Raw genomic sequence first — 16,209 nt, forward strand, 5'->3', positions numbered from 1 at the left:
GGAAAAAGGATCTACCCTGTTTAGTCCAAGAATCTGGCCGATACTGTCCGGTTTGGTTCAATGTTTTTATTATGTTCCACTATTATTCGAATAAACTCCATTCAAAACTGTGTCACGTGGATGCCCACTCATTATTTTTTAGGGAAAATTATGTGATTAACTATTTTATATTTTCCATACTTCTCAGGTTATGGGTTCGATCATTGCAGACAGTGTCTCTCCCTTGAAGATTTAATCAAGGTACGCAAGCTGGCCCAGATGAACTTCAGTTTAAAAAAAAAAAACTAATTAACCGAATTTGCATTTACAAAACTACCCAAAATAATTATTTTTCATCCCTTTCCACATTTTTTACCTCTAAAATTTACCATATCAATATGGTGGTAAAATATCCAAAGGATATGAAAAATTAGTGATTAATCCTTTTGAACAAAATAATAATTTTCCTCTTCAATAAAGTTCGTTTTAAGGGCTAAAAATGTCCTAAAGAAAGAAATTTTAATTATTTTTGTTAGTTTTATAATCGCAAATTCAATCTTAACTGGTTTTATTAAGTGAAACATTGAGTAATTATTTTATGAAGGAAAACTCAAAATTAACTAATCATGTAATTTTCTCTATTTTCTATAAGAACAAATTGCATTGGCCTAATGACATCTCAAAATGAAAGCCTTAAAGCACTGAGACTCCACTGAGCCCAAAATTGGATTTCATTGGACACATTTAGTCAATTTGTCATTGAAAACTATTAAATTCCTATTTCTTTTCTTTCAATTTTAAAAATATCCCTTTAATAAATAGTGACTAAACCATTTTCAACTACAACATGAACCAATATATTTAATGAAAATTCAGTTTTAAAGTTTCTAGTATTTTTTAAACATAAAATAGAGGTGTTAATGCTTTAAGGCCTCCATTATGGGGGTGCCACTGTGCAATTTGTTCAATTTATAATTGACTTCTTTTCACGGTGCTACGGTGCTCTGGTGCTCACTTATGTTGACTGGAAATCTTGTAAAGTTTATTTAAGTGAGAAATTATTACCGCTCACCACTGGCTTTCTGAAGAATTGCAAGTTACCCATTTTGAATCTTTGACCATTAGGTTTTCAAATTTTAAATGTTGATAGACTAAGAATACCCTCATCCATGTAAATTTTCTTAATGCCCCTTCTCACTCTCTAACCTCCCTAAATTTCAGCTGTAAACCTCCTTACATCAGCCATCCCCAAATTGTAGAAAGTGCCTCCGTAAACAAAATGAAGAAACTCACAACAAACAATCTCTGAATTCTACACTACCAGCCAGCAACTATATCACTCAATCAAAAGTACCTCACAAAACAAAATGAACTTACGACGAACCATTTGTGATCTTCTAGACAACCAACCAACAACCTAAATCATTCAATCTTTACCTAATGAAATGTTCTTCCTCTCCTCTTCCTTCACCTCAAGAACAATCACCTTTAGCACTCCGTTTTTCATCTCATCAAGCTTGTAGAGCTTCTTCAGGAGATTAATCCTACTACCATATCTCCTTCCACTTTCTTCTTCTTCAGATTCCTTTGGACCTTCCCCTCTAATAATCAGAGTGTTCTCCACAATTACCTTCACATCCACTTTCCCCAGACCAGGCATGTTAATCCTCACGAATAGAGCATTTTCATCTTCCTCTACGTCCCATCCTCTCCCCATTTCAACTCCCATTCCTCCGCCTGGAAAGGATTGCCCTTCATTTGGTCCATTAAATTCACGACCTAGCTAAGAGGCCTTGTTGATGAGAAGAATGGATAAAACCCCCTACAAACATTCAAGAAAATCAGAGTGATGTTTGAAATTAGAAACATGGCAAACTAAGCTTGAGAGGTTAGACTTGCAACAAGAACAGAACAGATTCAAGAAGTAGGTTACAAGTACCCCCAAAGAAACTCGGAACAGATTCAAGATGCTTGGACATCAAATGATCTGGCCAATGTTCTTCACCAAGACTTCGCTCATCATCATCATACGGACACATCTAAGTATTTGCTTCTCCGTCATGGGTTTGTGATGCATTTCGGCAAGGAAAGGGGTAGTGGGGGTTCTAGCGAGGAATAGAAAGAAGATGGGTGATTCTCCTTTCACTCACTTTTATAGTGCCTGTGAGTGAAAGGGCATTAAAGTTATGTTAGTGGGTGAAGGGTATTATCGTCCGTCAACATTAAACTTAACGATCAAATGGTCAAATTTTAACTGTAACTAACTTGTACTTTGTGAAAAAGCCTAAAGTGCGCATTTTAAAATATTTCCCATTTAAGTGGGTGTCCTAAAAAAACTCTCTTTTTTTTAACCAAAATTTCATTGAAAGCCGTCCATATGCAGTGCATTGGAGGAAAGCAAAATAGTGTCAATCATAATAGAAGCGGGATCTAATACCAGACCCAAAAAAGACTTGGATGTTTTTCTCCATAAGCAGCAAAAGAGATTAACTCCCTATTTACAAAAACAAAATGACATTTCATCTTCTGAATCTCCTCAATGATGCAAGGAGCAACCCAACTAATTAGAATGTAGCATTAGCTATTAAGTGCCTTATTAAATCTACTTAAAGACCCATTTGATAATTCACTGAAAAACTTGGACCAAAATACACCTCACACAGTTTTTGGTGCTTCTTGCTTCGAGAAACAAGAAATCGACCAAAAATCGTTTGATAAATTGTTACATAACTTAATATTTATGAAAACTTTTTCTTTAAGAAACAATTTTGACGCAACAACAAATCAAAGCAAAAATCAAGTACTGGTCATGTTTAACTAAAAGAGTTTAGAGGAAGGTATTCATGGAATTTGACATTCTAAACATAAGAACTCAACTAAAACCCTGCTAATAATGTTTTCATTTCCAAAGCAAGTTTTATTAAATGCCTAAGAAAGTTTTTCTACTTTCAAAGCAATTATATTTTTCAAAACAGAAACACTTGGTGGATTATCAAATGGGTCATTAGTTTTTGCAGCAGATGCTATGATACAAAGTTTTCAACAAGCATTACATAGGTTCATGGAAAGCTGGGGACCAAGTCAAACAGCCAAGGAGCAGTTGGTACTGGCAACCGTGCTTTCCAGTCAAAATTAGATAGCATAATTTGGACTCGCAAGTTCCATCCATCTCTCATCTCTAACCCTTCTGTTAATGCTCTAGCAAAAAGAGGCACTATGTCAGTATTATTTAAAAGCTGCACCCTAGAGTCCCACCATTGACTAATAATGTACAAGACAAGCCGACCACCCCCCCTACTATCAACCCTGTGCCAGGATCCCTGCAAGAATCATAGAAAATGAGAGTTCATTTTATTGTGGAACACTAGAGTCCTCAGTAATAATATCCAACTGTAACACAGGACATTTTGTCTTGTAAATACGGAAGAAATCCTTTTGTTGGTCAGGGACACTCAGCCTCTCATCAGTATGTTGAAGTATTGGTGCATGCTTATCAGGGTGTATAGAACACTGCATCTTTAGATCTCTAACTGTAATGTGTGGTTTCAGACTTTTTGGATTGGGATCTACTGCTTCCTACCCCATCTAAGCCCTGGCCCTATTATGTTCTTCCTCTTTTATTGTCAAAAGTGCCCAGGGTGCAAAATGTTTCTTTTTGTTATAATCCACAGGTTACCGGTTTCTTAGCATCTAAGATGATCTTGGATGAACAACAGGACTGAGTCTTCTTGTCTCCCAAGATCAATATGTATGGACATATTCTAATCTAATGTAATTTACTCCTTTTGTTCATCTTTAAAAAAAAAAAAAAGAGATTTCCTAAACCCTAACTGATCCAGAAATTAATTGTGTTCATAAGTTTTTATGGAGCAGGTTTGATGTTACTGTAAAATACTTTGATTACGTATTTGCCAAATATAATAATAGGAAACTATAATAACATTAAAAACCCACTCTAAAAAAAGACATTTTATGTGATTGAACACATGTTAAGAATCCAACCATGTGGATTGGAAAACCTTCATACCCGAGTGGATAGAGGATCCAGACTCAGACTCATTACCCTGTGTCAAATGAACCATCTGAAATGATTTCATAACATTTTGCATCAAGTTTGCACAGTAAGAATTATCTCACTTATGAATGGAAAAGATCCTATACCTTGGTTATGTCAATTATGATTGGGACTCCAAACATAATTGAATGCAAAGACCTAGGACAGAAGATACTTAAGTAATTCAGTGTATTACTCTAAATGACTAGCAACTTAAATTTGCTTGATCTGATCACAAGACAAGAAGTGCCACAAAGATTCCTCCTTTTTTACAAAAAGACCAGGGAAAAAAATTTGATTGTATCAGTAACAGTATCTACCGTAGTTGGCATTGTTACTGACACGTGTTGTTCCAAACACAAACCAACAGTCCAAGACACATTTTTCTATTTTTATTATTGAAATAAAATGAATACACATTAATAGATCCGCATTGATCATGTATCAACTAGCCTACGTTGATATCACTACAAATCAACCAACTGGGTATTAATATTAATCGATACATATTTATACTCAATACAACCAATGCAATACATGTACATCTCATCTAACCTAAGCAATCTGATGGAAGAACCATAAATCACATATCCATACGAAAGACTCTGTTTACCAAGGGGAGAAGTTGCTGATCATATAAATTGTTAAACCACTGTAAAAGCACAAGAAGGCATATCAATAACAGCCACATCTTCAAGTACAGGAGAGCTAAAGAAATTTTTGTTTGCTTCAACTTTTGGTAGCACAGAGATAACAAGATAATTCATTGGGAATAAGAGCATTTGAAATATACAATACAAGAAACAAACAAACAACAATAAAAGGATTTTATCTTTTCCCCACTGCATTTTTCTGGTGAACTAACGAATTTTCTTTCTTTACTTCTACTTTCCAGGGGTGGGCACTGGTGACTGGTGTCTTGTGGAGGGAGACAATTAAAGCAACTGATCAGTGCATGTTTAGTTATTTCCTTCTTTCCTTCTCTGCTTTTATTTCAAGATTTAATGAACCTAGAGATGCCATGGACAGTATCTACAAACTTTTGGAATTATTTCCCTTTAACAAAAAAGAAGGGAAATGGCCCTGAATACAACAGACCAACATCCAAAAATCATCAAGATTTTGTTTACAGATCCCAAAAACAATCAGCTCCCAAAAAAAAATTTGTGAGAGCCAGCATATTAGTATAGATTCCCACAAAACTGACTAAAAGCCCCAAGAAAAGGATTCTTGAAACTCAAAAGAAGTTTTACCTGTATATTTAGTTATCAGTCTCCAAGGAGGATGACGAAACTTCAATTGAACACAGATGCCAGCTGGTCTCATGGCGATGACAATCAGGAAATATACTTGGTTGGGTGTTTCAGATCAGCCTTAGCATGACAGTGTAAACAACTTGGCAAATGTATGATCGATCGTCATCAATTTGTCTTGGGACTCCTTAATATATTTTGATTTAACTCTTTCATCATCTTCGACACCAATGTCAACTACCAGATCCCAAAATTCCGATCTTGCCTCTGTATGCCTTGATTATCTCAGGGACTTCCTCCTCATATCTAGTAACAAACTTCTTATTAAAACTCTCTGTAGTAATAATCACCGCTGACAATACGTTCACATCCTTTTCAAGGCCCTTGGACATCAAAATTTGCAGCACTGAACACCTTGGAATGATTCTCCTTTCCAAACTCAGTAAAAAAGTGTAAGGGTATCTCGCAACATCAGAAGGTTTCAAATGCATATTGTTCAAAAAGAAATTCATAACACTCATGAGCTTTTCCTCTGAACTAAGCATGACCATAGGCTGTAACTTGAAGGCCGACATAATTTCATCATTGGAGAATCCAAAGCTCCGAAAAACCTCCATTTTCCTTTCCCACTTAATTTTGCTCAGCACCGATACAGCATAGATCGCTATAAAGAATGTGCAACGGTTGGGATCAAAACCCATATCTTTTACCAACGCAGCATCATCCTTCAACTTGGAAGCACTCAGCGTCAGTGCCATGGGTTGGGAGATGATCATACTCGAAATGCTGGAATCGGATACACCGACACTTCGCAACGTTGCAATGTTAGGCTCCAAATATCTCTTAATGCTGACAGTAATGACCCGGCCATTTCGTTTAAGAGCAGCAATGAGATTCTCGTCGGTGTGTATGAAGGTTCTAAGGAAATTTAAGGCCGGGATTATTTGCTTTTGCAAGCTTGAAAAAAGGACGTTTTTGCAGTGAAGGCAGATGAATCTAGTAAGATCAGGTCTTGAAAAACCCAGAGATCGAAAGAACTCAATCTTAGGTTTAAGGGTTTTGACGGGATTTGCCAAAAGCAGCCGCGGGGAATTCGTTATTAGGATAGCTATTTGGGTGTCGGTGAATCCATAAGTTCGGAAGAGCTCAATGACAGAGTCCGGTCCCTTTGTGCTCTCGATGCAGATCTTCAGTGCCGTTGAAGCAGCGGATTTGGGAGGCAATCCACATGAACTCACGAGGTAAGAAATGGTGAGATTTTTTGGGTCTATGGAGTTAAAGGTTCCTGAAGTTGATACAGTAGATGATATTGTTCGAAGAAAGAGAACATGGCAATTCGTAAAATCTTTAGCTCTTGCTGTAACTAGAGTTTTGCAGAAAAAACGCAACATTGATCCAAAAAGAATACTCTTACGAATCTTCAGAGTTGTTTGCGAAACTTACCAGAAATGCAAAAGCGCAGCAGTTTCCGGCATCGCTTTTCTCCTGCTTACCAATATTTTAAAAACCCTAAAAAATAATAAATAATAAAAAAATCACCCTGTTAGCCAGACCGGTCCAAGAATTTGGACATAAGTACCACCCGGTTTGGTTCAATGGTTTTATTATGTTTCATTGTTTTTTTGGGGAAATTTTCAGCCACCCCCTGAGCTACCTCTTAATGTTAATGTCACCCTTAAGTTATTTAATTTTATCATCTAAACCCTATGAGATTTTACTTATTCATTTCCAATAATATTTGGCCAATATCCCCCACATTCTAAGCTTTATGGCAGCACTTAATTTCCTGACGCAAGAGATAACTTTCATAATTTTTTAAACTCATTAGGGATCTAATTAATAAATTAGATAATTTAAGAGGTGGCATTAATTTTAGGGGATAATTCAAAAAGTGACATCAAAAATTTATTTTTTTTAGAATTCGTAACTTTATATTAAGGGGAATAACTTATAATATTTTTTTAATTAGTATTTTTATATTAAGGATGGAAACTATTACATATATCACAACAAACATCAAACCCATGACAAACCCTATTATTTTTCACTAATATTTGAAAAATGTTATTCAAAAGCTATGTCACGTTGACGGGTATTGAATAATTCCAAACGAAATGCCAATGGTGAGTTAGTAAAGCGATTAAAGCCCAAGTTCCAACCTCCCACGAAGAGGTTTGGGTTCACACCCATTGGAAGCATTAATATTCTCAATTCTCATCCCAGTATATTAGAAGTTCTTAATCCCACAAAAAAATAAGGGTAATTTTCATCTGGACCCCCTGAGGTTTGGTCTATGTCATTTTTAGTCCAAAAAAACTGAAACTTTGCATCTGCCTCCTTGTATTATAGAAAAGTCAATTTAAGGACAAATTATCACTTCATGACAAATTTGCCCTTATTCTTTTTTTTTTAATTTAAACAAAACATGGAAAATAAAAATGAAAAAAAAAATTCAAATTCAAATTCAAATCTTTGAACCAGAGAAATACGATTGTTAGCATTCGAAATCAAAAGAGTTGTTTAAGATTGAAACATCATGCCATTCAAAATCAAAAGAGTTGTTTAAGATCGAAACATCATGCCCTTGAACCTCGCCTCGAAGCTCGCCACTTGAAGTTTTCTTAACCCTTGAGCCATGGAATCCATCTTTCTTATCGTCGGAGTTTCGATTTGTCTTCTCCGCGGGTCTTATCTTCGAGCCATGGAATCACTCTCTATTATCGTCGGACGTTTGAGTTTGTCTTCTTATCGTCTTTCGCCATGACCGGTGTTTGGTTGTGATACTTCCTTATAGTTCGTGGTGTCGAAGACGAGAAGTGTTTCTGTTCGGATTTCCATAGCCACGGAGTCCCAGCTATTGGTTCCATGCGGTTAATGCACATGCCAACCGCTTCTCCCAAATCCCCATGTTGCTTCACACATCTTTGACTTTAGCCATGGTTTCTCATATTGACGCTCCATCAACCTTTCTGCAATTCGTTGATAATTTTTTTTTTTTCAAAACTAGGGTTTTTTCCCTTTTTATTTCTCATCGGATTTCTCGTCACTTAATGAAAATTTACCTTTTTCAAATCCTTGAATCTTGTTTCAACTTACCTGAGTTTTCCAAAGTAGCCCCGTGAAACAAGAGAGCTTTAAGCTAGGGATCCAAAGTTAAATGAGTTGAATGAAGAAACATTCAAAGTGTTTGATGTTCTTAGACGGTTGCTTTGTGGTGTTTCGCTACAGTTCTGAAGAACTGGATTTCGAGAATCACAAATGAATATTAACTTAAATTTTGTTTTTTCATTTTTATTTCCTATGTTTTTTGTTTAAATTTAAAAAAGGGTAAATTTGTCATTAAAGTGATAATTTGTCCTTAAATTGACTTTTTCTATAGTACAGGGGAGGTAGATGCAGTTTCGTTTTTTGGACTAAATGCATGACCAAACCTCAGGGGGTCCAGATGAAAATTACCCAAAAAATAATAATAAAAAAATTCCAAGCGTAGGATTAGTTCACTTGTAACGTATATGCTCCATCTTTCCAGTTTACTAGGGGAGGATTATATGAAGTCATGACCAGCCACTCAATTCATTCGAGACAAGAAATAACGCCCTCTCGAATACTAAATTTTATATGAAAGCTATCCTGAACATAAATCCAGATGCACATAAATGTAACCCAGATGAACTTGACATCGAAAGAAAAAATGGATTGTATCAATAATGCTATCAATTGATGTCGATATTGTCAGTATGACCTATTTCTTTCCTTGAAATGCATAATCCCCCTCTTTTTTTTCCAGTAGAATGTTTCCCCATTTGGATTGCAATAATAATGCCAATGTCATCCAAAAATATTAGCAAAGCTAATGGACAAACTATTTCGATTACTACCCTCATAACAATGATGAAGAGAGATCAAACATGCCAAAAAAGAGTTTCTTTGTTGGTAATGATCAACACCTCACCGGTGAAAATGTCATGGGTTCAACACTGCTTGTGGCATATCACGTATGTAACAGTCTCCACCCCTAATATTAAACTACCCATTCCAGAAAATCTAAACAAGATAAAATTAAAATCAACCATCCTCCCAGATTTGGCGTTCTTCATTCTAGACAAAAGTCAATGGTACTGTTACTATTGTTGACAATCAATTGGTTCCAGCAAATGTATCTTAATTCAAAACAACCAAATGAAACAAGAGAGAGATGTAATCAAACCAGGTAATAGAAATACATATACTGTTTCAGTTACGAGCTTTCCTCTGTTGACCCACTGCCATCAAGCGAGTTAAGATATGAGATTACAAGACCAGCAGCCTTGCATCCAGACGCTATTGATTTGCCCACAGATAATCCACCCCTATGGTTACCTGCCAGGTTAAAACTGCATACCATTAGAAACCTAGTTCATTTTTCTCATGCAGGACACGCAAAATAAACCTTAGACATGTGGGGAAACATCTCTTTCAGTTACCGGCATAGAAGAACCCTGGAAGACTTTCTTCCATCTTCTCTATTGCTTTGAGAACTGAATCATAGCCATGTCCGTATAAGGGAAAGGCTCTACCCCAATGAAAACAACTGTAGTTAACAGAACAGAATGATATTAGGCACAGTACATCATATTGGTTGAAACCAATTTGGCGGCAATGGTATTCAATCTTCGTTGACTATGACAGACTAGTAGCAAATATTGTAAATATTAGTGGGTACAAGTACAACCTCAAATTTTAAGTACCAACAAGAAGCAAAAAGCACTTCAAAGTTACATACTTTACAAAAGCAGGCTCTCCCTCAGCGCCAAGAAGTTTTCTAAGGTCTGAAGTCACCACATGCTTCAACTCATCCCTACAATACCCAGCAACAGGAGAGTCAGTTACCAAACTAGAGGGAAAGAATTGACAAGAACAAAATTATCAAAAAGGGGAACGGCATTTAGCTTCTCATACACAGAAGCTTTTGCTAGATCTCTATTCCGACTTCCTCCAACAAAGGTAGTGTAGAGATAGAGGTCACTGGGGGCACGATCTGGAAACATCATAGAAGAAAAAAGTGTACCTGCTTGGCAAAGAAAAGTTACATTTACGTTACTGGTTGAATGACACAAATTCTTTGAAATTCAGGCATCAAAGAGGCTCACCAAGGGTTTTCAGACCATGTTGTTGCTCTTTGGATGGAACAAGAACTCCAAACCCCTCTAGGGGTCTCTGGACTTTTTCCTTCTTAAATGTTGTAACTACAACAGACAGGGGCAAGTAATTTACCTGCATTGCAAAGGATATAAAAGCTCATACGCATGAAAGTGTACAGACAAGTGCAAGGACAATGCAATGTCACAGAATTTGCTATGGTAGGAGCTTTTCTTGGTGCAACCTTGCATAGACTGCTCACAAATCATGTATGTTGACCCACCTCTTGAAAACAGTTACCCATGTTGAGAAATATAACTTTTAAACATTTGATTTTGAGGGCACATGTTACATAGTTGTCAATGTAAATTAATCAACTTTGTGAGTGCAATGGACATTGAATGCCACCAACTGTAGAACTGATTTTATCAATGGCAGAGTCAACCACTGAACATTAAGAGAACAATTGACAATAAGCAAGGGAAAGTACAAGGACCTTTATTTTAGCAGGCTGAAATTGTTTTTTTCCAATTTGCTGAAAGGAAGCGGAAGCATGTCATGTGATTTGGTTGTACTCTTGATAGATATCAACCAATTAGCTTAGAAGGGCCAGGGTTCAAGCCAGGGTTCATGAATCTGGCACTTCATTTTTATTTATTATTTTCTTTATTTTTATCCTTTTTAGATGGATATGTAAAGATGGTTGGGAATTTGGACATGTGGCAATATACCTTCTATCCATCACTTTTGGACCCAATGAAGCAGGATTAATGTAATTAGTAAAGCTAAAAAGGGTCATTTTGCATCAGTGAGATATTTAGATAATACACAGTGCCCAATGTGAAGACCCTCTTAAATGTATAAGCCTTGTGCACTGGGTATGACCCATTTTATATTCAATTTTTTTAGTGAAGGATACTTAGGTACTTGCAATAAAACGCTCTCCTTGAACAGTGAGATTTGTCAAAGTTGACAGCCTTTGTGAGATGGAGGAGAGATAAAGTTAAGGATTTTGTTGAAACTAACGTATGCTTGTCTAGAAGTACAGGCTGTAGATATTTTGAAAAGCTATTAAATTTAGAGCTAAATTGCATATTTTTTCCAACTACTAATTCTATTAACTCACTTACTCACTCAGAACTATTGTAATGGTTACACATAAGCGTTCATGTGCACCTAAGATAAGGCCTACTGGAGGGCAAGGATCCATGTAGCAGACCCCATTTATCCGAGATTCTCCTGACTTACTGGGTTGTGCTTATTTCCTCTTACATTGTTCATCTTTTTTCCTATTTTCCATAATTCAGTTGTCACGTCCAATTTTTCATTCCTCGTCTCTTTTCCGAATCATTTTCTTACCTTAATTTTCTCTGCTTTGTTTTTGTTCAGATCTATGTAGCCAAACCCTTAGGATGGGATACAGATGAGCTTCTTGTTGATGACGATGATGACGACGACATGTTAATGTGCACAACGAGTGGCTGAAAAATCCGTATTACTTGACTCTCTATTGCATGAGTCAAAATCCTAGATACAACATGATCACTTAACAATGTGAATAAGCAAGCAGAAATTTTTTTGCTAATTAAGAATCAAGAGCACATACCACTGGGAGAAAATCAAGTGAAAATGGATTTCCTATTCTTGTGATCTTCATTTCTTTAACATCACCTAGTGGAGCCTGAAAGCACAAATTGTTGGCTATGCTTCTTAGTCAACACTGAAATTTAATAGAAATAAAAGCAATGGAAGGAAACTAACCAAAATAATCATCTTCAACATTGATACTATTGCTACTTCTACTATGATGACAATGCAAGGATCGACCATCCAATAAAAGCTAAGGAAATGTCCATCATGAAGACCTACAAGTTGTTACATTGACAATTCTACCTCATTCTAATGTCACAATGCAAGACCACAAAAGCCTTCGCAATAAACTGCCAATGATAAGTCCTCACTTTAGCAAAAAAAACATGGTGCATTTCTTGGAAGTAGATAACCAACTGATGGCCCAAAATATGGTGGCACAAGCAATCAAGAAAAGCGAAGATTGCATAGGACAATAGGGTTGGTTTGACACAAAACAAATGGAGATTTGCATGGTAGGTGAAATAAATAGGCTAGGAAACAGTGTTTCTTAGGATTAATGGACTGTGCAGGCAGATCATTTGGACCATTAATCATCTTAGGTGATTTATTCATCACCTTGACCAGACTATCTCTATGAACAGTGATTAGTAAGGGAATGTCGGTCAGTCACATCGGACCATCGATAAGCTGGTGGTGGTGGATCACTCAATGAAATTTTAAAGCATGCAATAAAAATGTGATGGTGGGAATCACTTTTTGGAGAGGAGATTGTTTTTTATATATATGGCTTGTAATTGGTTGGTCAATATTGTTGGTATTGCAACAAGATGATACTAAAAAAACACAGAAGTAACTAATTACAATCACTTGGACTGCTAATTTTTTACCTCAGCAAGCAGATGGGTGGTCCACCTATAAACACATTGCCAGATATGAAATTGAAGGCTGGTTACTACAGGCTATAGAGGAGGCTTATGGAGGTTTAGTATGAAAATATAGTTCCAGGTAGGAATTTGAAAGTGGTAAGAGTATTGCCAGCAAATAATATGGAACAGGGAACAAGAAGAGAAGTAAACAGAATAAATGAGTAAGTAGGACAGGAAAATGTTTTCTTGAAATCCCACTGGAAAGCAAGGGATAAAACGGCATCACCCATCCACATAGAGGAACACCAAAGCAAGAAAAAGCACTTGCCCCACTGTTTATGATATATGAATAAGAACAATGGTAGACTCAAATATGGGATTCCCAATTTTCCAGTACTCGAGTTCTAGTCTAAAATTTTACAGTGACTGAGTGGCACCAAATCCAGAATGAAATAAATACTTCATTCTGTTTCGATGGCTGAAATATCTACAATGGATCATTGGATTGCACTTGAAAAATGATGATCTCTAATAAGAACGCAATGAAAACTCTTTTCGCATTGCCAGCAAGAGAGAATCTAAAATATTTTTAGGAAAAAAAGGCAAAGCATGAAAATATGGAGTAGAAAGCATATCTCACATAATGACGTGGATTTAGGACCGCTACAAAAAAGGGGGAAAATAAAAAAACATGGATTTATGACCCAAAGTATACATATAGACCTGTTAGTATAGGCCCACAATGATTAGTAATTCCAGAAACAATTATTTCTGCAAGGAAAAAAGTACAAGAGATCTAATCTCAAAATCAGGTTGAAAGATGAGACCAGAAATGAATTCCATCTATAAAACTAAATTCTTGACCCAACTGGAAATATGAGGATTGGAAACTAATCCAGAAGAAAGACTCTTCACTTGATATTGGTTCAGAATATGCATAGATTCTTCATTTTATAATAATCAGAGGAATTCTAACTCTACAATGGATTTTAGAACCCAGACAGAAATAGTGGTTTGAAACCTCCTAGTTCAGAGTACAAAATAAGTTCTTGACTCTTCTTAAGTTTGAAGTATGTAGAAACTGTAGCAATTAAAAGGTGAACACTGAATTAGAAGGGTACAGGAATCAAATTCAACACAAACAACTCTTAAAATAAACTGGTCTGAATTGAGACACAGGTAGGGTTCTAGCAAGGATGAACAGAAAAACTCTAGAACAACCAGAATTAGAAAGTCACAAGGATTCAATTGTGTTTCGCAGCACAATTAACTCCTCCAATCATCCAAGGAAAAGTTCCGTTCTGGTTGCGTTATTTTCATTGTCATGCAAACAGTTAAATGCAGAACAGAACTACTCACTGTGACAATGACTGCATCAAAAGACTGACGTAGTGAAGTCTGACTATGTTTTGTAGCATAAGAAATTGACCAGTCGTTTGAGGCAGAGTTCACATCATGGTTGTAAGACAATGACAGCACTTTTGACTTCAGCTTCAGATTATCTTCCCCAAGAACATTGCATAAGGTGTCGGTCAATGTCTGCAGAAATAAAGAAATGAATAAATACAGACATTGATATGAATAAGTCAAGAAAAGGAATTAATTTTTCAGGGAACCTTGGCCCGCTGTACTGTAAATGGAAGTATGGAACTAAAAAGCTATAGACCAATGTATTACAATCGGATAGATCCAGCCTGGAATCACGGAAAGAGATTCACTGAAAACCAATTCGAGGAGCAGAAACCCTTGCATTAATGGACTTGTTGTTTTATTTATGTAAAATACTCTTGAAGCACTTTATATACCTCTGCTAGACCTTCTGTTCTCTTCCTTCCAAAGTGACCAAGTCAAAGGCCAAAGTATCCACAAGGACCACAACATCCTTTCATGTTATAAGATTGGCATTCCAAACATTCAGCAAAGAGATGATACTATTCATCCATATAAATGGAATTTACCTAGTTTTTTCTTTTTTGGGTGAATGAATAAATTAATTAAAAAGAAATCTCCAAGAAAGGAGAGAACAAGCAGGCATTTCATCAGGGATCAAAGGAACGGGGGAAGCCCCAGGCATTTAAGATATGCCTAATCATGGGGAAATCATTACAAGAGATAGCCATAGAGGAGCATTTTCCTTTTACATTGAAGGAGATGGAGTCCCAAGTCTGACAGAAAGGTTTTTGAGGTGGATGTCCATTTCCTGAGATTTCTCTCCTTCCAAATCAGATTTATGGTGGCAGCAAAAGCAAGTTTCCCTATAAAAGGGACCCATATATGACAATGCTTAGGAAGGCTTGTGTAGGGAGGCAGACAGAGAAGACCCTCCAGAGAGCAAAGCTGTGCTTCAGAATGTGATTTTTTAACCAAACCAGATTCTTGCAGTTGACATATGGACCTCTCTGTCTGATAAGCTGCCAGGCAGACTTGCTGGAGAACTTCCCAGAAGTGGAGGCTTGCTAAGTGTAAGAGTCACAATAGTTGAGAGGATTTCTTGGGATGATGGGGAGCATGTTCCAAAGGTCGTTCGCTGCTGGGTGTCAGGTAGGGGAGGATTCCAATCACCATTAGAATCTAAGATGTCTGCAACCTTGGCATGCCTGTGGAGGCCACTGCAAATGAAGGTATTAGAGCTGATTTGGTGGAGGAGAACACCTTTCAGATGCCAGCGATCAAGCCATAAGTCAGTTCCGCTTTCATTTCCAATCGTAGAGATCATGCTTTGTAGAGCTGTGGGTCTAAGGGATCACATTTTGCGCAAGACCCAAGAAGCATCTGAAGGCCAAGTGTGGTCCAGATGGAGCCTTTTTTAAATGGCCAGGGTGTAGCCAGGTTAACCAAACGTTGTCCTCCTTTGCAATCTTCCAGATAAGCTTTAGGATGCTGGCTGTATTTGCATCCTTGATTCTTCTGATACCCAGACCTCCTTCAGACTTTGACCTACAAACAAGGGACCAACTGGTGGGATGAAGAAACCCGAGGTTGTCAGATCCTTTCCAGAGAAATGCTGCCATAGATTCCAAGGCTTTGGTGACTGCTGAAGGAAGCCCAAATGCCCCAGACCAGAAGAGCTGTGTGGCTCTAAAAACAGATTTGATGAGAACCAATCTGCCTGCATAAGAAAGCATCTTGCCTTTCCAAAGCTGAAGTCTTTTCATGAATTGGTCAAGAAGAATGGTGCAATGGTAGCAGAGAGCTTGGCAGGAATGAGCAGTAGCCCTAAGTATTTGATACGGAGACTGCCCAAGGTAAAACAAGAGATGTTGAGAAGGGTTTCTTTGAGATCACTCTGCACTCCAGCTAGGAAGATGGTAGAATTGGCTGGGTTAATTCTTAGGCCAGTAAAGCT

At 37.0% G+C, this 16,209-nt stretch overlaps 3 protein-coding genes across 4 annotated transcripts in view; all 3 read right to left on the reverse strand.

The window, feature by feature from the left end:
- Positions 1-1,226: 1,226 nt before the first annotated feature.
- Positions 1,227-6,764, reverse strand: LOC149006369 (transcription termination factor MTERF8, chloroplastic-like). 2 transcript variants are annotated; one of them, XM_089166772.1, is made up of 2 exons: positions 5,287-6,764; positions 1,227-1,801 (listed from the first exon to the last, which is right to left on the reverse strand). In XM_089166772.1, the coding sequence occupies exon 1, from the start codon at positions 6,675-6,677 to the stop codon at positions 5,520-5,522; it is 1,158 nt and encodes a 385-aa protein (XP_089022898.1). In that variant the 5' UTR covers positions 6,678-6,764; the 3' UTR covers positions 1,227-1,801; positions 5,287-5,519. The 2 variants fall into 2 exon arrangements, with proteins under 2 accessions (XP_089022898.1, XP_089022899.1); XM_089166773.1 differs by lacking the exon at positions 1,227-1,801 and adding an exon at positions 1,808-4,685.
- Positions 1,406-1,708, reverse strand: LOC149006370 (heat shock 22 kDa protein, mitochondrial-like). The gene has a single exon (XM_089165403.1). The coding sequence runs from the start codon at positions 1,706-1,708 to the stop codon at positions 1,406-1,408; it is 303 nt and encodes a 100-aa protein (XP_089021529.1).
- Positions 6,765-9,073: 2,309 nt separating the features above from the next.
- The window catches only part of HEMG2 (Flavin containing amine oxidoreductase family), a 31,758-nt gene continuing 24,622 nt past the window's right edge, over positions 9,074-16,209 (reverse strand). The window contains exons 12-18 of the mRNA XM_089164522.1: positions 14,223-14,402; positions 12,011-12,085; positions 10,416-10,539; positions 10,225-10,333; positions 10,049-10,123; positions 9,750-9,856; positions 9,074-9,645 (exon numbers count right to left, since the gene is read on the reverse strand). Coding sequence (XP_089020648.1) covers positions 9,524-9,645; positions 9,750-9,856; positions 10,049-10,123; positions 10,225-10,333; positions 10,416-10,539; positions 12,011-12,085; positions 14,223-14,402 — 792 coding nt within the window. The 3' untranslated portion in view covers positions 9,074-9,523. The remainder of the gene's footprint in view (positions 9,646-9,749; positions 9,857-10,048; positions 10,124-10,224; positions 10,334-10,415; positions 10,540-12,010; positions 12,086-14,222; positions 14,403-16,209) is intronic.

Source organism: Hakea prostrata, chromosome 8 (assembly GCF_041222555.1).
Source record: "Hakea prostrata isolate BN-2017 chromosome 8, UWA_Hpros_2, whole genome shotgun sequence".
NCBI classification, from domain to species: domain Eukaryota; kingdom Viridiplantae; phylum Streptophyta; class Magnoliopsida; order Proteales; family Proteaceae; genus Hakea; species Hakea prostrata.